This window comes from Mus caroli, chromosome 14, assembly GCF_900094665.2.
Source record: "Mus caroli chromosome 14, CAROLI_EIJ_v1.1, whole genome shotgun sequence".
In the NCBI taxonomy this organism is placed as follows: Eukaryota; Metazoa; Chordata; class Mammalia; order Rodentia; family Muridae; genus Mus; species Mus caroli.
In genome coordinates, this window is record NC_034583.1 from 78,500,787 (window position 1) to 78,517,051 (window position 16,265).

The following is a 16,265-nucleotide window of genomic DNA, read 5'->3' on the forward strand; positions in this document are numbered from 1 at the left end:
ATTTTACTTTTTCCTGAGACATCTGTAAACTCTTTTCTTAAATTGCTTAAGATATAAAAATGACTTTTTTCTAGAGACAGTTAGTGATTCAGTTACTGAACAGCATTGAAATGTGTATTATTATAAATGGAGGACTAGTATAACGGAAGAGTTCGTCTCAGTGATGGTGTTTACTGTTCTTCACTGTGACGTGCTTGTGCGGCATGCTGCAGTAGTTGGTAGGCTACAATCATCATGCTAGCCCTCTTGCATTGCTATAAATGGCATGTTTATCTTGGAGGAAAAATGCTGTATTTGTGTAACACACTTGATTTCCTCTTCTCCCTTTCATATAGGTAATGAGCTGAGAAGAAACCTGTCACTTTAGAGGGCTTAAACTAGTATGGAGTCGAGAATTCAGGGATTGTTGTCAAATAGAGACACCTGTTTTAAATTATGATATTAAAAGCATAAACCTTAAATAAAACAACAATGAAACTTTGCATCTTAATTGGGCTTGTTTTAGTCTTTGACTTACAAGTTCCAACACATTTTGTTACATGTTATTAAGTGTACTGCCTAACTTACCTGGTCTTAATTAATGTAGATAGCTTGAAATCTACAACAGTTTTTAAGTTATTACCCTAGAATGAAACTTGGGTCTTGCATTCCAGTTTATTTTGTAAATGTATGGCCTCATTTAGGTGATGTATGCATGTATGTGTGTATGTATGTATGTATGTACATACACAGATACAATCTTTAACTTAGATTTATTTAAAGTAACATTGTAATCAGCTTCATAGTTTTTGTGCGTGTGTGGTTTTTTTTATCTGTTTTAAGTCTGTTGGGTAGAGTGGTATTTTTGTCTTTACCAATGATAAGAAATACGAATATTTCTTTCAAGGAAATAGTTCTTATGAAGAATTGTATTTCTTGGAATTTATCTTGTAATTACTGAGGGAGATGAATTTATTTTTTCAGAAGTGTGCATCTAACGTCCAAGTGGATAGCAGAGAGCTTGATCGAAGAAAGACATTACAAGTTTCCCTGCCTGCCAAGCCTGCAAATGATAATGATGAATTTGAAAAGCAAAGAACTGCTGCCATTGCAGAGGTTGCAAAGAGCAAAGAAGTAAGACGAGGGTTTTCGCAAACTTCTCCTGTTGCATTCTCTGTAATTCCCTTGGTCATCACTGCTGCTCACGTAACCAATCCCCAGAGTGCTCACACTCCTCTCTCTACAGATTGGACAAGCAGAGGAAGCCAGTTTCTCCGGGCATCCCAAGGCACCTTGGCAGTCTCATAAATATTTCTGTTGGCATGTAATCCACCCAGCACCCCTCCTTTCGTTTCTTTCTCAGTGAAATAACTACACACATTTTCCTTTTGCATCATAGCAGAGGGTTTCCTGTTATTAGTTGAGCTCGTTACTACTTTCTAAGATAATCTCCCTCTGTAATGCTTGCTTCTGAATAGGGAGATCTTGGGGAATGAGTTCTGAGTTGGGATCAATTAGTGCATCAGAATTATGTCTTGCTAGCTTATTTTTTATATTAAATAGATTTCAGCAAACATGTTACTCGTAGGATTATATGTGGCTGTATGATACATGTATGTGCACACACATGCGCTCCATCTTAGACCATAGTTGGCCAAGCTGGTTTTAATTTCTTGTTTACTTGGACTAGGTTTTTTTCCTTTGTTGATTGATTTTTTTTTTTTAGTTTGATATGAATTTTTTTTGTGAGTTTCTTGGATAGAATTTTTATTCATTAAAATTGCAATAGTTTCCTGTGCTCAGAGTACAATGAAGGTTTGTGAGTATCACTCTCTACTTAACTTGAAAGCTTCTCTAGGAAACTTGGCATTTGCTTGTCCCTCCTCCTGTCTTCCTATGTCCAGTTCAGAGTAGGATCAAAACCAAACCCTCTGGACCAGGGGGCCCAGAGCAGGTCATGCTGACAGTGCTAAGCTGATGTGCCTTTGTGCCCTGTGGGCCTCAGCTGTCAAGTGAGGTACTGTGGGGGTTGTAATCGGTCATATCAAACCTGCACAGCCTCCCCTACATCCTGCTCAGATTAGGACACCCCATTGTGACAGTTATCACAAGTATTGGTGTTCTTCAGTATGCTTTTCATTCTAAGGCACTTAAGACCATCAAATTAAGTATATTTTTATGTCGTTTATATGAAATATATTCATTTCTCCCAAAATATTATCTGATGTTTTAGATTCTAAAATTTAGAAGAGGATGTTTAGTATAACCTGTTCCAAGGATTCATGTGCATCTTAAGCTGTCTTCCTAAGGTTTGATTTGCTGTAGTTACAAATGTCTATATAATGTTGTATCAGATTTAAATAACATATTCAAGTACTGAAAATGTTGTTCATTAATGTATGTCTAGTATTAATTTCTCATTTTTTACATTCTACTTTACATTTTTATCTAGTTCAACATAATTTCTCAATGTTGAATAAATTAAGATGCTTTTTATTATAATATTTGTTAATATATAATGTATAATAAAATCATTTATAATGTGCTTTTCTTATTTAAAATATATTTCAACAATTATTGTTAATAAAAAAATCAATTTTAACTTGCTTTTAATTTTACCAAAGGTATCAGACAGAAAAATATTATGCAATAAGATTTCTCTTTTGATGAGTCAGCTATGGGATGCCTTTCAGCAATGATCTTGTATCTTCCCAAGTCAGTGGTCTTCATGTTCTATTTTTTCAAAATTATTTTAAAAAGAGATGATTAATGAGATTAAATCAAGTTTCAAGTTTATTCAGATACATCAGCAAAATAATGACATATATGATGAATGTAAACAAGGAATTAATAAATGAGTTATACTCTTTGTTCATGTTGTGTTTAATTTCTAAGATTATATAATGATCCACAACAGACATGATACGCTTTAATTGACTATTGGGTCAGTTTAGAACTTTGTTTAGACTAACCTCGAGCTGTAGATGGTTCTAGGGCTCAGATCCAAGATGCATTCAAATATTTCACTGGAGTAATTTAGACAACTAATCTTTATGATGTCTTTATATCATCTCATTTTCATCTGCATTGATGCACATATAGATTGGTTTTGGTGACTTAATTAAAATCTAGTAATTTTCTTTTTGCCCTGCCTGGACTTGTAAAAAGAAAATATTATGGGTTATAGATGTTTATGCTCTACTTTTGGTGTCTGTTATTTTATTTTTTACTTGTGAAAACTAATTAAGCTTTAAATGATGAACTTTTCTGGTTTTTAAAGTAATATCTTTGTTTATATGACTATTTAAAAATACTATTTACTTATGTCTGTTTTATTTTTCCCTTATCTAGACCAAGACATTTGGAGGAGGTGGAGGTGGTGCCAGAAGTAATCTCAATATTGGTGCTGCTGGTCACCGAAATAGGGAGGTTTTACAGAAGGAAAAGGCTTCCAAGTCAGAGAGCAAAAATGAGGGTGTCTATAGAGAGTTGGTAAGTGTAACGGGGAACGGGGCAGCCACAAAAGGAACAGGATATGTTCTGAATAGCTCCTTCTTCTCTTAGTTTTTTTTTTTGTTGTTTGTTTGTTTTGTTTTGTTTTTTGTTTTTTTAAAATTTCTTCTTTGTATTTTTGTTCAGGTGCAATATAAATTACATTTTTTTCCTGCTGTGGATGGGGAAGTGTAATTATTTGTTTTGTTCGTTTGGTTTTACTATAAAATGTATGAGGTCATGTTTTCTTTGCCGTATTATTTTCTTAAGAGCTTATTCTAATAAAGCATAAGCTTTTCTTTTTCTTGTTTTGGATTTTCAGTGACATTTACTATAACTCAGATTCTTCCTTGACTGTCAGTGTGGGAAAACAGTAAGTCAGAATGTTGTGTCAGTGTGACAGTTTCGCTATAGCTATGAATGAAACTTTGAGTAAAAGACAGTTAAAATGGATAGCTGGGGGCTGGAGAGATGGCTCAGCCGTTAAAGGCTAGGCTCACAACCAAAATGGATAGCTGGCTTTATGTAAGTCCTCAGCATAGCTGTTTCTTTGTTCCTTTCAGGTTGATGAGAAAGCCCTGAAACACATAACGGAAATGGGCTTCAGTAAGGAGGCCTCGAGGCAAGCGCTGATGGACAATGCCAACAACTTAGAAGCAGCACTGAATGTCCTTCTGAACAGCAGTAAACAGAAGCCTGCCGTGGGCCCTCCTCCTCGAGGTATAGTTCATGAGCCAGCAAGCTACGGGCAGGACCAGGGCCGAGGTTTACACTTTGAGGGCTGTAGCATTAGGTAACACTGGTTCTTAGAAGCTGCAGGCTTGGAGACATACAGGTCATGCAGGCTGCTTCTCATCTCTGTGTAGACTGTGTCTAGTAGTGACTTTTTAATCAGAGTTGTTAGAGGTTAGAGAGAGACCAGGATGCACGCTAACTTGTTTTAATGGTTATGTCTAGATCTGTGCCATTTTTATTAAAGACTTACCACTCTCTGAACTTCCTAAAATTAACCAAACAGTATCTTTTACTTGGATAAAGTGGTATTATTTGAGAAATAGATTGAGAAATATCCCTGTCATAACATAAATAACCATACATATGTATTTTAGTATGTAGACTGATATTCTAAAATTTCTGTGACTGTGTAAGATGCCTTTAAGTTACAGCAGTGTTGACAGTGTTTTACTATGCACAGATATAATTATGCTAAGTTTGATAAGTCAACCTTATTGTTTTGTAGAAAGAAAATACATTTTAAGGTAAAATCTTTAAATTAAAAAGAAGTGGTATGTGTTTATTTCAAGTCTAAGTTCTATGTTCATTTGACAAATATTCGATAGACCATATAGAGTAGTAAGAGGACTTCTTAATAGCTTTATTTAAAGCATTTTTATTGTTAAAGAGATTCACTGAAGCCGGTGAGAAGAAATATCTGTATGTTAGCTACAAGGTTGCTGATTGTGTTTTAGTGATCTCTTTTGCTTTTTACACGCTATGTATGTATGTATGTGTGCTTTTCAACCTAAGGAAGAGGGAAAGGCAGGGGTCGAGGACGATCAGAAGACGAGGAAGACCTGGGAACTGCAAGACCGTCAGCACCAAGCACGTTATTTGATTTCTTGGAGTCTAAAATGGGAACTCTGAATGTGGAAGGTAGGCTAACTTGAAAACAACATTAAAAATATATCAGTTTCTTTTTAAAACAACCACCTTATTCACAGTAGTACAAAATTATTTCTATTCTGGATGGTTGTTTAGACCTTTTATAGTGAATTTCATGTCGCCAAAACATAGGAGAAAGTTTTAATGTTACATTCTAAGAACAAATGCCAGCTGACTTTGCTTTTAATTGTATGTTGAGTAATATTACCAAAGTACTCCACCCAACTCTTACTACATTGGAAAGTTAGATGTACAAACAGATAGTTGTGTTGGAAAATTTATTGTAGCATGATCTCATATTGCTTACATCATTTCTGAAATTGGTCTGTCTGTTTTCCTCACATGTACCTAAGTGTATGAATCTGTTACTGGGAGAATATCCTTTCCCAACTGTTTCCCATGATGTACTGTAATGCATAACATAAATACTGAAAGGGCCAATAAGTGTGCTAAATATGTATCTTTTTACAAGTGTACAATATGAGAAATATTTTCAAATATTGTCTTTAAAATATTAAAGATTAAAATCATGTTATCTTTCAGATTTGCTTTTTAATTCAGCCAAATAAATTTAGAAGCAAAATGCTTTTATTTTTAAATTTCTTTTTATGGATATTTTCTTTATTTACATTTCAAATGTTATTTTCTTTCTTGTTTCCACCCAATCCTGGAAATCCCCTATCCCATCTCCCCTACCCCTGCTTCTATGAGGGTGTTTCTCCACCCCCCCCCCCCCCCCCCCCCCCCCCCCCCCCCCCCAGTCCCGCCTTCCCGCCGTAGCATTCCCCTATACTGGGGCATCAAGCCTTCAGAGGACCAAGGGCCTCTTTTCCCATTGATGCCCAATGAAGCCATCCTCTGCTACATATCCAGCTGGAGCCATGGGTCCCTCCAAGTATACTCTTTTGTTGCAAACGCTTTTAATACAAAATTGGTCTATATTTCATGAAAACTGGGGTTTATCATTGGATTTTACATTATATATATAAATTTTATATACACAAACTATATATGCAAATATATACTTACTTTTACATATAGTAAAAGAGTTTAGATGTATAGATTTTATATATATTATAATATATAAATTATAGAAAAGGCATTTTGAAAATATTTGAAAAAAATGAGTGTTTGATATAGACAGTTTGTAGAGGATAACACAGGAGAGCAGTGTTTACTGATAGAAGACTGGCACCTTTGTTTCTATTACTGTGTATCAAATGGCTGGACAGTCTGCAGCCAAGGGTCCCGTTGAGTTTGTGAGTTGAGCTGGTGTCGGTGTTCCTCTCACAGGCTCCTGGGCTGTAGGCTGTGAAGTCAGTTCCTCACGTGTGCCGGACTGGTGTGCTTTGTAGTGGTTGTTTTAGTTTTGCTTCTTACTGCCGGGGCTGCTGTCAGCTCCTGCAAACAGTCTTCATGTTGCCACGTGGACAGTGTAAAGATGCTTCCACAGGGTCAGCAGGGGAGTCTGCTGCATCTTCCTGTCTCACTGTTTCCTGACGGACTTCTCAGGATCCTAAGCCTTGCATCCCCAAGGGCCCAGTCATACCTCTTGATCGTTTCATCTCTGACTCCTGTATTTGCATCCTAAGGTGTCTCCCAAATCATGACTTTGATTTCATATTTCTTTTTAGTGGGATTGAGGGTATAATCTGTGATTTGGCATATGGGAGTGAAATATTATTGTAATTTATAACTATGCCAGATCATATCTAATTATCATATTATGATATTTTGTGCTAAGCCCTCTTATTTCGTGCATTTATATTAAATAAATGATAACATTCACTAAGTAAATAGTTAAATCCTCTTAATATGCATTTCTAAGCTCCAAAGTTGAATTATTGTTTTGTCTCATAAATGGCAGTACGTTTTCAAACATATTTGGAATCTGTAATGATGTTTAGACCTTTATTTGAAAACTTTATTGTCAGAATGAGGCCAACTAGCTGTGTGAATGGGTTAGGCAGTGCTTTAGTCAGGCTGACACGGAGTCGCTGCTGATTTCCTGTGTCGTGGTTAGTACTGTCTGAGCAGACATTGCTTCCATCAACTGCAGCCTGCTGTCCCAGGCTCTAATGATATGGACACCATAGAGGAGAGATCTGTGTTTCCACACATAAGTATAGAAACCTGTACAATAAATGAATATACTCATAGACAGACGTCATTGGGCTTATAGATTTTCTCTGTTCTCTTGGCCGTGAGTTCATGGATACAGTGAAGACCATAGGATTGCTTGATTTGTGGTTGTTTTCAAGTGTATTTTTTTTAACGTAATGTTTTGTTATTCTTTTGTTAATATACTTTACTAAGCGACAACATTCTTAACTGAAATGGAGTTTATAGGAAAGAGCAGTTGAGACCAGTATCTGATTTTACAATTTCATTGTTTCCTTTTAATTGGAGTGAAAGCCAAGATTATATTACTTGGATTATATTCTAATATGATATCTTCACTGATGATAGATGTTAAACATTTTTCTATGGAACATCTAGGAAGCTTTTCAGGATAATCTTCACAATGTATAATGGATAGATAAACTTCTGAAGATTGTTATGATTCCATGATTTGGTTTAGGTTTATATCAGCATTGGTATTTGGGTCTTTATAGAGGTGTATAGACTTAGAGCTTCAAGAAGTGTTTGTAACTAGGAGGCAGAGCTCAGTGATCAGCACTTGCTGCTCAGTAAGCCTGAGGCCCTGAGTTCAATTTTCAATAATATACAAACTTGCACATATCTCACACACACACACACACACACACACACACACACACACACACACACACACACGCGCGCGCGCATGTGCATATACATGTACATATAACATACTTCACGGCCATGTACACATGCACTTATGTGCATGTCAAACATATATGCACATGCATGCATACACACACGAAAAGTTCTCATATTATCCTTGAATACCAGAGTTTTCCTTAGCACCTGTGTTTTGATTCTGTTCACGTCAAGCTGTCTCAGGATCTTGTTTAGTTTTTGGATTCCCAAAAGTCAATTGGCTTAGCCAGTGTCTTCATTTACTTTCTAGAGCTGTGATAGACACCATGGACACAAGCAGCTTGGGAAGAAAGGGTCTGTTTACAGTGTATCATGAAAGGAACTCACCGTAGGAACCTGTAGACAGGAATTGAAGCAGAACCGTGGAGGAATGCTGTTCCCTGCCTTGCTCCCCATGGCTTGCTCAGCCTGCTTTCTTCTATAGGATCCCCTGCACAGGGCTGGCAGCATCCACATATTGGGCCCTCCCATAGCAATCACTGATCAAGAAATGCCTCACAGCCTTTCCCACAGGCCAGCGTGGTTCCCAGGACGAAGCTGGTTCTGGATGGACTTCTTGTGTCATTTTGGTTATGTACTTCTAAACTAAAATTATAAAACTCAAAATGCTATAAAATATGGATCTTTTTGGGTTATGACATCATGCTGGAAAGTGGGAGGTTTTATTTCTGACCTTATAAGACAGATAACAGTCAAACTGTAGGCATGCTAAGATCCCTGGATACTTATTTATACTTATGACCGGTCCTTAATTCATACCATCCTGCCAAAATATAGAATGCAAACATTTCCAATGTTTTGTTTGACAAATATTGAAGGTGTATCAGATTCTGTAGTGTTTTAAATTTATTGAGGAGACATATTACCTTTTAAGGATAAGTTTTTTTCTGTTAAATGTAATACAAATTAGTAATACATTTACTTTCATATATGTAATTCCTCTAGAAGATCCAGGTATGCTACCACGCCTCCAGTTTTATTTTTAAATATTTCCTCAGAAGTAACTGATCTCTTCTTAGAAAATTTCTTCTAGCATTAGCTTTAAAAACCTTTCTTTTTCAGTGCAGGCAGATGAACCCAGTGCTTCATGCAGACTAGCCAAATATTTGAAAACTGAGTTACATCTCTATTCCTTGAGGAACTGTGATCTGGAAGTGTCAGCCAGATAAATACTTCTTCATTCCACATGTTGTTTCTCAGAGTGTTTTATCACAAAAATAGAACGACTAATTTCTTGTGATTTCCAGCCCGCATATTGTAGAAATCTTAATTATTTTACATGTATTACCTAGATACATATTTTCTTAAACTAATTATTTAGTTAGCCATAAGCTACACACAACTAGCAACCAAACTGCCAAAGAACTTAGGTGTTAAGAGAGTATTATTAAGAGATTATGTGGGTCTGTGCGTTCCTTCCAGACTACAGCTTCATTAGAACACTTAGCTGTGCTCTTAAGTCATAATGCTCTAAGTAGACATTCCTCTGAAGTTTTGAAATTTTCGGCATGGGAATTGCATACCAAATAATTGAGCATTAGTTACTTGTGGAAGATTACCTCTGTTGAAGAGACTGCTTTCTAAATTTATGTCATTTTATTGTGAGCATAATATATAAATAATTTTCTTAGATATTTTGTTTTACTAAATACAAATTTACTAAAACATAAGCTTTTCTTTCCCTTTTACTGTTATAGGGTTTTCTCTATATAAAATGAGGGATTCTATGTACTGAGAACTGCTGTGCTCCAGGAGCCATGCGAAAGGCTTGCCAACACTAAATGATGTGATTTCTACGTGCTTGAGAAAAGAACTAAAGAACTCATAAGAACTAAAGAGCTAGGATATGTGGTATTTTTTATTTTCCAATTAATAACTTTCTTTGACTTGGCATTTCTGAGCAGCTATTTATGTTGGAAAGAGCAGTCAGGAGCTCAGCTTTAAGACCTAATAAGTCTGTACAATCAAGGTGTGAGATCAATAAGCAGTCAGACCCAGGTGCCTGAGCCAGCGGAGGCACTGGAGCAGCCCCTGTGAGTGGGAGCAGAGTGAGGAGGAGGCTGAGGGAAAGGGGAGTGTGCTGTTAGGTGGCTCACACCTGGCTCTCACACAAGGACCAGAGCAGGCTGCGAGAGCTGGCCTTTGCATTTTGCTGCTGCTGTGTATAGTTATGCCCACCACGTGTGATTTCAGGCTATCGGTGATTTAAAAACTAACTCATACATTTTCATAAAACTTTAAAACTCAGCTTTTGTAAGATGTTCTAGCTGAGTCCAGCACAACCCTGATTGCAGCCTCTCATAAAGGTCGTGAGGTGGCCGGTTTAGAACTCAAACCAGGGTGTACAAGGGAAAGAATCTGACTTAATCCTAAGGGTTGCTGAGATGACACTGTAAAAATCGTCTCTGAGCCGAGACCTGAGGAGATGGCAGAAGGAAAAAGGCCTAGAACACGTGCACACACTGCAGGGGTTGGGTGAGCATCCAGAACTGAAGCTGTTGGGAGCAAGGCCCTCCTTTCCCCCAGAGTACAAGCTTCTGTGGTGTGGGGGAGTGGCTGCTGGGAGTTGATGGAGAGGGGCAGAGACTGTGCTAGAAGCATCACTTAAGTTCTCCTCATTATTTCAGGATTTACTGTGAATTGTGACATATTCGTCCGTATTCCTGTGATGTTTGGAGAGAAGGGAGAAGAGTCAACCAGGGTTCCCCAAAAGATGTGTTCTCATTTTATACAGATTTGTTCACACAGTACTTTTTGTTAAAAGTATCTCTGGCAAAAATACTTTGATGATAATTCAGAGTTTCATGAGAAACTTGTAAAGATAACTCATGTTTACCCGTGATTTAGAGCTGGTAGCTTGACTGTGTGGGACCCGATGGGCTGGCTACATCCAGCTGTTTACTGATGTTTCCTTGGCCTTAGTCAGCTGTTTCAACTTCCTAATCTATCCTACGGAGTGCTATTATAACAATAGCCGAAAGTGCCTTTATTTGTTTTTTCAACATCGAGGCACATTCTCTAGATTGAACTATTTATGTACTTACACCTGCAAGGAGCACCAGCATGGGGTGCATTTGAAGCCTGGCCCTGGCTGGAGAGGAGCCCGACTGTGTCGATTGCTGTCGATCACATTGTTTATCAGAATGCTCATGATTTACTAATTCATAACAATGACATGCTTTATAACTTCCTAACAATAGAGTTTTACTTCTTAAGCAAGTTTTGGACATTAAAATTTTAATAAATTTGTTCATCTTAAGCTTGGTGTTTAGTTTAATATGTATTGTACCTTTGATAGAATTTAATGAGCCTAAGAAAGCAATGTATATTTTTGAATAATTAATGAAGGCCTTATTAGATTAAAAGAAATGGTAATTTATGTGTAATCACTTTTCTGGATTTAGTGTCTTTATTTAGCATAAATGAGTATCAGTTTGGAGATTTTGGAACACACAGTACTTTTCCCTTTGAAAGCAGTAAAGGTGATGTTTTTAGTTAGACATGAGATGGCTGTGTGTTTTTCTCCTTGGAGTACTCTCCCTTGCTTGTTCTACATTTCTTTTTTTGTTTGTTTGTTTTTTTCAAGACAGGGTTTCTCTGTATAGCCCTGGCTGACCTGGAACTCACTCTGTAGACCAGGCTGGCCTCGAACTCAGAAATCCACCTGCCTCTGCCTCCCGAGTGCTGGGATTAAAGGCGTGCGCCACCATGCCCAGCTCTTGTTCTACATTTCTTATTCTTTGGGGCTCAACTAAAATACAAAGCAGAAATTCTGAGCAGAAGTCTTAGCATAATAATCTATTCCCCTCGAGACTTTGGTTAATTTAGGCTACGTTAGTTTCTGCATGAGTGTATTGTTGTTCGCCACTTCCAATTATAAACAGCTACCACAGGATAGAGAGGATTGTAGTTCTGTCCTGTGCCTTGTGTGTAGTGACGAGCAGTGTTGACACCATCTGCTTCAGTGTTCACTAACTTCCATGAGTATCTGAAAGAAGTTAAGAGCTAAGCACCCCTGTGCTAGTTTTCCCATCAGAACTCTGCTCAGGGATAGGGCTACGGTTACCCCCAATGATAGTTGTAATTCCACGTGCCTGTATGCATTTTGAAGTTAAGTTTTCCTAATTCTGTGATGAGGGTTACTTCTTAGATGAAGAAACTGAGGTGCTTGTGAGTTTGGGGGACAAAGACTAGTAAGCGGGAGAAGCTCTTTATTTGGTTTGCAGCTCAGCTCTTTCTATGCACAGGAGAGAGCGGTGTTAAGACACTTACTTTGTATGTGTGCTATACTAGTCTTTCCTATAATCATTTATGCACAGTCTGAGTGTGCTCCAGTGTGCTCTAGTGCACTCTTCACTGTCAGAAAGCAGAACACAGGTGACACTTTCTCTTTTACCCTTAGCTTAGCAGAGGTGAAAGCATTAAACGGGTAATTTAAACTTGGGTTTGTCTCACTTTTGAAGTTTTCAGTAATTCTTTGAGCAAGTATTTACTGAATGTCTCCAGTTTGCTTGAATCTATGGTTGTGAAACACTGGAGGAAATAACTGAGTACGACCTGGACAGACCCGGTATAAAAATATTTTCTATAATCTCTGTAAAAAAAAATATACACACACACACATACACACACAAACATACACACATACATCTTTATATCCAAGTGTATGTAATGTGTGTTCTAATATGTTCAAATTGATAGTCATTTATATTAAATAAAACCACTACATATATATTCCTAAATATAAAATCAATCTTCTCAGTCTGTGTATGTATGTGTGTGTATATATATTATATATGTTACAACAATTTAAGAGACCATGATTTTGAGATTGGAGTGAGGGTACATAAGTGTGGTTGGAAGGAGGAAAGGAAAAAGAGAAAAATTATGTAATTATATTTTAATTTTGAAAAATTATGTAATTATATTTTAATTTTGAAAAATTATGTAATTATATTTTAATTTTGAAAAATAAAGAGTTGTATTCCAAAGTTTGAGGGGTATTAAAAGCTTTTATAATTAAAAAACACACCAGAATAAAAGAATAAAAAAGCTTGTGGCACTGAACTGAATGAGCCAGCTGTGTTCACTGACTTGAAAGATGTTGGGAAATACTGCTAATCTCAAAGTCGGCTACAGCTCCTGAGTGTAGAGACTGTTGTTGTGAATGGAAAGTTTCAGTTTCTGTGCATTCTATTAAAAAGTAATGTCTGAGACTTCAGCAGTTGCTGTGTGTGCAGGTAGCATTACTCTACATTGTCATATCTCTAGTGATAGGATAATGAGTGTTTTCAGTCTCTAAAAAGGAAGGATAATGGATTTTTATATAAATTCTTTATATTTTAAGTGAAAACAGTATGAGAGTTTAAATTTTATTTTCTAATGCATCTGAATACTCTTTTATAACATTGTAATAAAGTTTTTAATAAAGCATTCTTTCTACCCTACTTATAAGAACAGAGCAAGCAGAAAACTAAAGTTAATATTCTAAGTAATAGTGGGCATTTATGGCAATGAGGATGAATATATCAGCAGTTCTCAACCTGTGGGTCATGAACCCTGAAAGACTATAGTAAAACATACCTGTGTATACTATGATTCATAATTGTAGCAAAATTACAGTTACGAACTAGCAATGAAAATATTTTATGGTTGGGGGTCATCACAACATGAGGAACTGTATTAAAGGATCACTGCATTAGGAAAGTTGAGTACCACTGGTGTAGCTGGGCAGTGGTGGCGCACGCCTTTAATTTCAGCACTCGGGAGGCAGAGACAGGTGGATTTCTGAGTTTGAGGCCAGCCTGGTCTATAGAGTGATTTCCAGGACAGCAGGGGCTACAGAGAAAAACTCGGTCTCAAAAAAAAAAAAAAAAAAAAACGAAGAGGGGGAAAAGAAAGAAGAAGAAGCAGTGGTGTAAATAGACACAGGCGTCTCATTGAAGTATAGGGCTTTCCTGGATATTGATGCATAAACTTATTAACATAGTTATAGATAATGGTCAAAATAATATTTACTGAGAGTTTATTCAAGCCATACTACTCTGAATATTTTACAGATATTTGAAGTACATATTTATTTATTTGTGTATTTGTTGATTTTTAAGATTGGACTACGAAAAGTTAAATATCTTGCCTGACATTACAGAAGCACTGGACGGCCGACCTATGATATACAACCTCCGTACTATGCCTTCTCTAGGTGCTGACTTTTATAGCTTTTAAACGTTAGCCCAGTTTTCCCCAGTGGCTTCAGTTTTTCTGCTTGACTGTAAAATGTTGATGGTCTTAGGGCAGCATTTAGCAGTCCTGACATCCAAATGTATCTTTCAGGCATCCAAGAGGCTTTGGCACTTTGTGAACCTTGCTAGAGTGAGCAGTAACTATCTCATTGGCTGCTTTCTGTTTAGTGTTTCTGGGCATGCACACTGGCATACTGAGAAGCCATGGGCTTTAGATTCAGTAAGGGTTTAGTGTAGCTTTAAGGCCCCACGCTCTCTGGGTGGGATTTAGTTGAAGCATATTACTTTGAATCTTCATTTATAAATAATATCGTGTGTTCAAGATATAGGTGTAAGTAGTGGGTACACAGATTCAGTTTTTAAAAAAATTCCTTTTATTAAAAATATTTCTATTTCTCATACAATATGTCATGATTATGGTTTTCACTCCCTTATATATAAGGTAAGATAAGATAAAGCAAAGCTAACACATGAGAGTTGGACAAACAGACAGAGGGAAAGAGCACAGGAAAGAGACCCACTCCATGCACACACTGACTCCCCTAAGAACACTGACCTGAAGGCCATAGTATATACGCAAAGGACCCAAAGAGCTAAAGGAGCAACCCTCCCCACCCCCCCCCCCAAAAAAAAGAGAATAGAATAAAGTAAAAGATCATTTTCTTTAGATGACAGAGATACCTGACATGTCACCATGAGACAAGGAACCACTGAGCTCATTGTTTCAGTTGCCATCTACTGCTGGGCACGGAGCCTGCCCTTGAGAGTGAGTCTCCTGAGAGGAAACTACGTGTTCATGCGCAGGTGGTTGTCAGTTGGAGTTTTCTTCAGAATTAGGAATGGGTCAATGTGTCCACTTCTTACATTCTAGGACCCAAACTGATGAAGAGCCCTTTAGTCCCCGTGCATGCTGCCTCAGTCTCAGTGAGTTCCTGTGGGCCTCGTTCAGGTTGAGGTAGAGGGTCGTTCTCTGGGGTTCTCTATTCCCTATGGCTCTTACACTCTTTCAGCATCCACACTGACTGGTTCCCTGGGACCTGGGGGGATTTGACAGAAACCTCCCATTTAAGGCTAAGTGTTGGAAGGTATTTTACTTTCTTCAAAATGTCTGGATGTGGGTCTCTATATTTGTTCCTGTCTGCTACAGGAGGAAGCTTCTCCCACGGCTGAGTGAGACACTCATGATGAGTATGGCAGAATGTCTTTAGAAGTCATGTAGTGGTTTTTTTTTTTTTTTTTTTTTTTTTTAGACCTGTATATTTGGTTTTACACTACTTCTCTAGCCTATCAAGTCTCAGGTTCTTGGACACCCAAGCAGTATTGGGTATTATGGGTGTCATTTTGTAGCGTGTCCCTTAAGTCAAATTAGAAATTGGTTAGTTATTCTCACAAATGTGAGCTACCATGGCATTGGCAGATCTTGCAGACAGGACATGTTTTAGATCAGAGGATTTGTGGCTGGGTTGGTGTTTACACTTCTCTTTTGGTAGCCTACAGAGTACATTCCTATACCAAAGACACTAGAAACATGATGAAGGCTCTATGTAGTCACCAGTTCAACATGGCCATGTTCAGTGACTTATGTAGGTGTTGTCTTCAGCACTGGAGTCTTCCTGATGGTTTATGGAGGACAACCGATAGTCTTGAGAACAGTCCAGCTTTTGTTCTTTGTTTTTTGTTTTGGGGGGGTGGTTGGGGAAGGGGGTTCACATGGTTCACATGGGACCCTTTTGGGTGATAACTCAATTAGATGTAATTAATTGTACTGTACATGTCTCTTGGTGATGAGCTGTCTGGTTGCCACACTGCCTTCCCCATCATTTGGTCGTTTGATTTGAATCACCTTCATGTGTATATATGTATTTTAGGAGGCTTCTACTGTGATATGTTTGCATATTACCCCACACATAGCTTGTAATCATACCTCTCCTCTTTGGAGTCCCTCCCTAGTCACCTTCAATTCATTTATATGGTTTATTATTTACATTTATTGATATATATATATATATATATATATATATATATATATATATACATCCATACATACATATATATAGGACCATTCTGGCATTTCTGTGATGAAGCCCC

General features: G+C 37.4%; 1 protein-coding gene across 3 annotated transcripts in view; it reads left to right on the forward strand.

The window, feature by feature from the left end:
- Positions 1-16,265, forward strand: part of Tdrd3 (tudor domain containing 3) — a 126,453-nt gene that overhangs the window by 63,160 nt on the left and 47,028 nt on the right. For all 3 annotated transcript variants that reach the window (XM_021181871.2, XM_029468708.1, XM_029468709.1), the window contains 4 exons: positions 964-1,113; positions 3,331-3,471; positions 4,035-4,191; positions 4,999-5,124. In XM_021181871.2, coding sequence (XP_021037530.1) covers positions 964-1,113; positions 3,331-3,471; positions 4,035-4,191; positions 4,999-5,124 — 574 coding nt within the window. The remainder of the gene's footprint in view (positions 1-963; positions 1,114-3,330; positions 3,472-4,034; positions 4,192-4,998; positions 5,125-16,265) is intronic.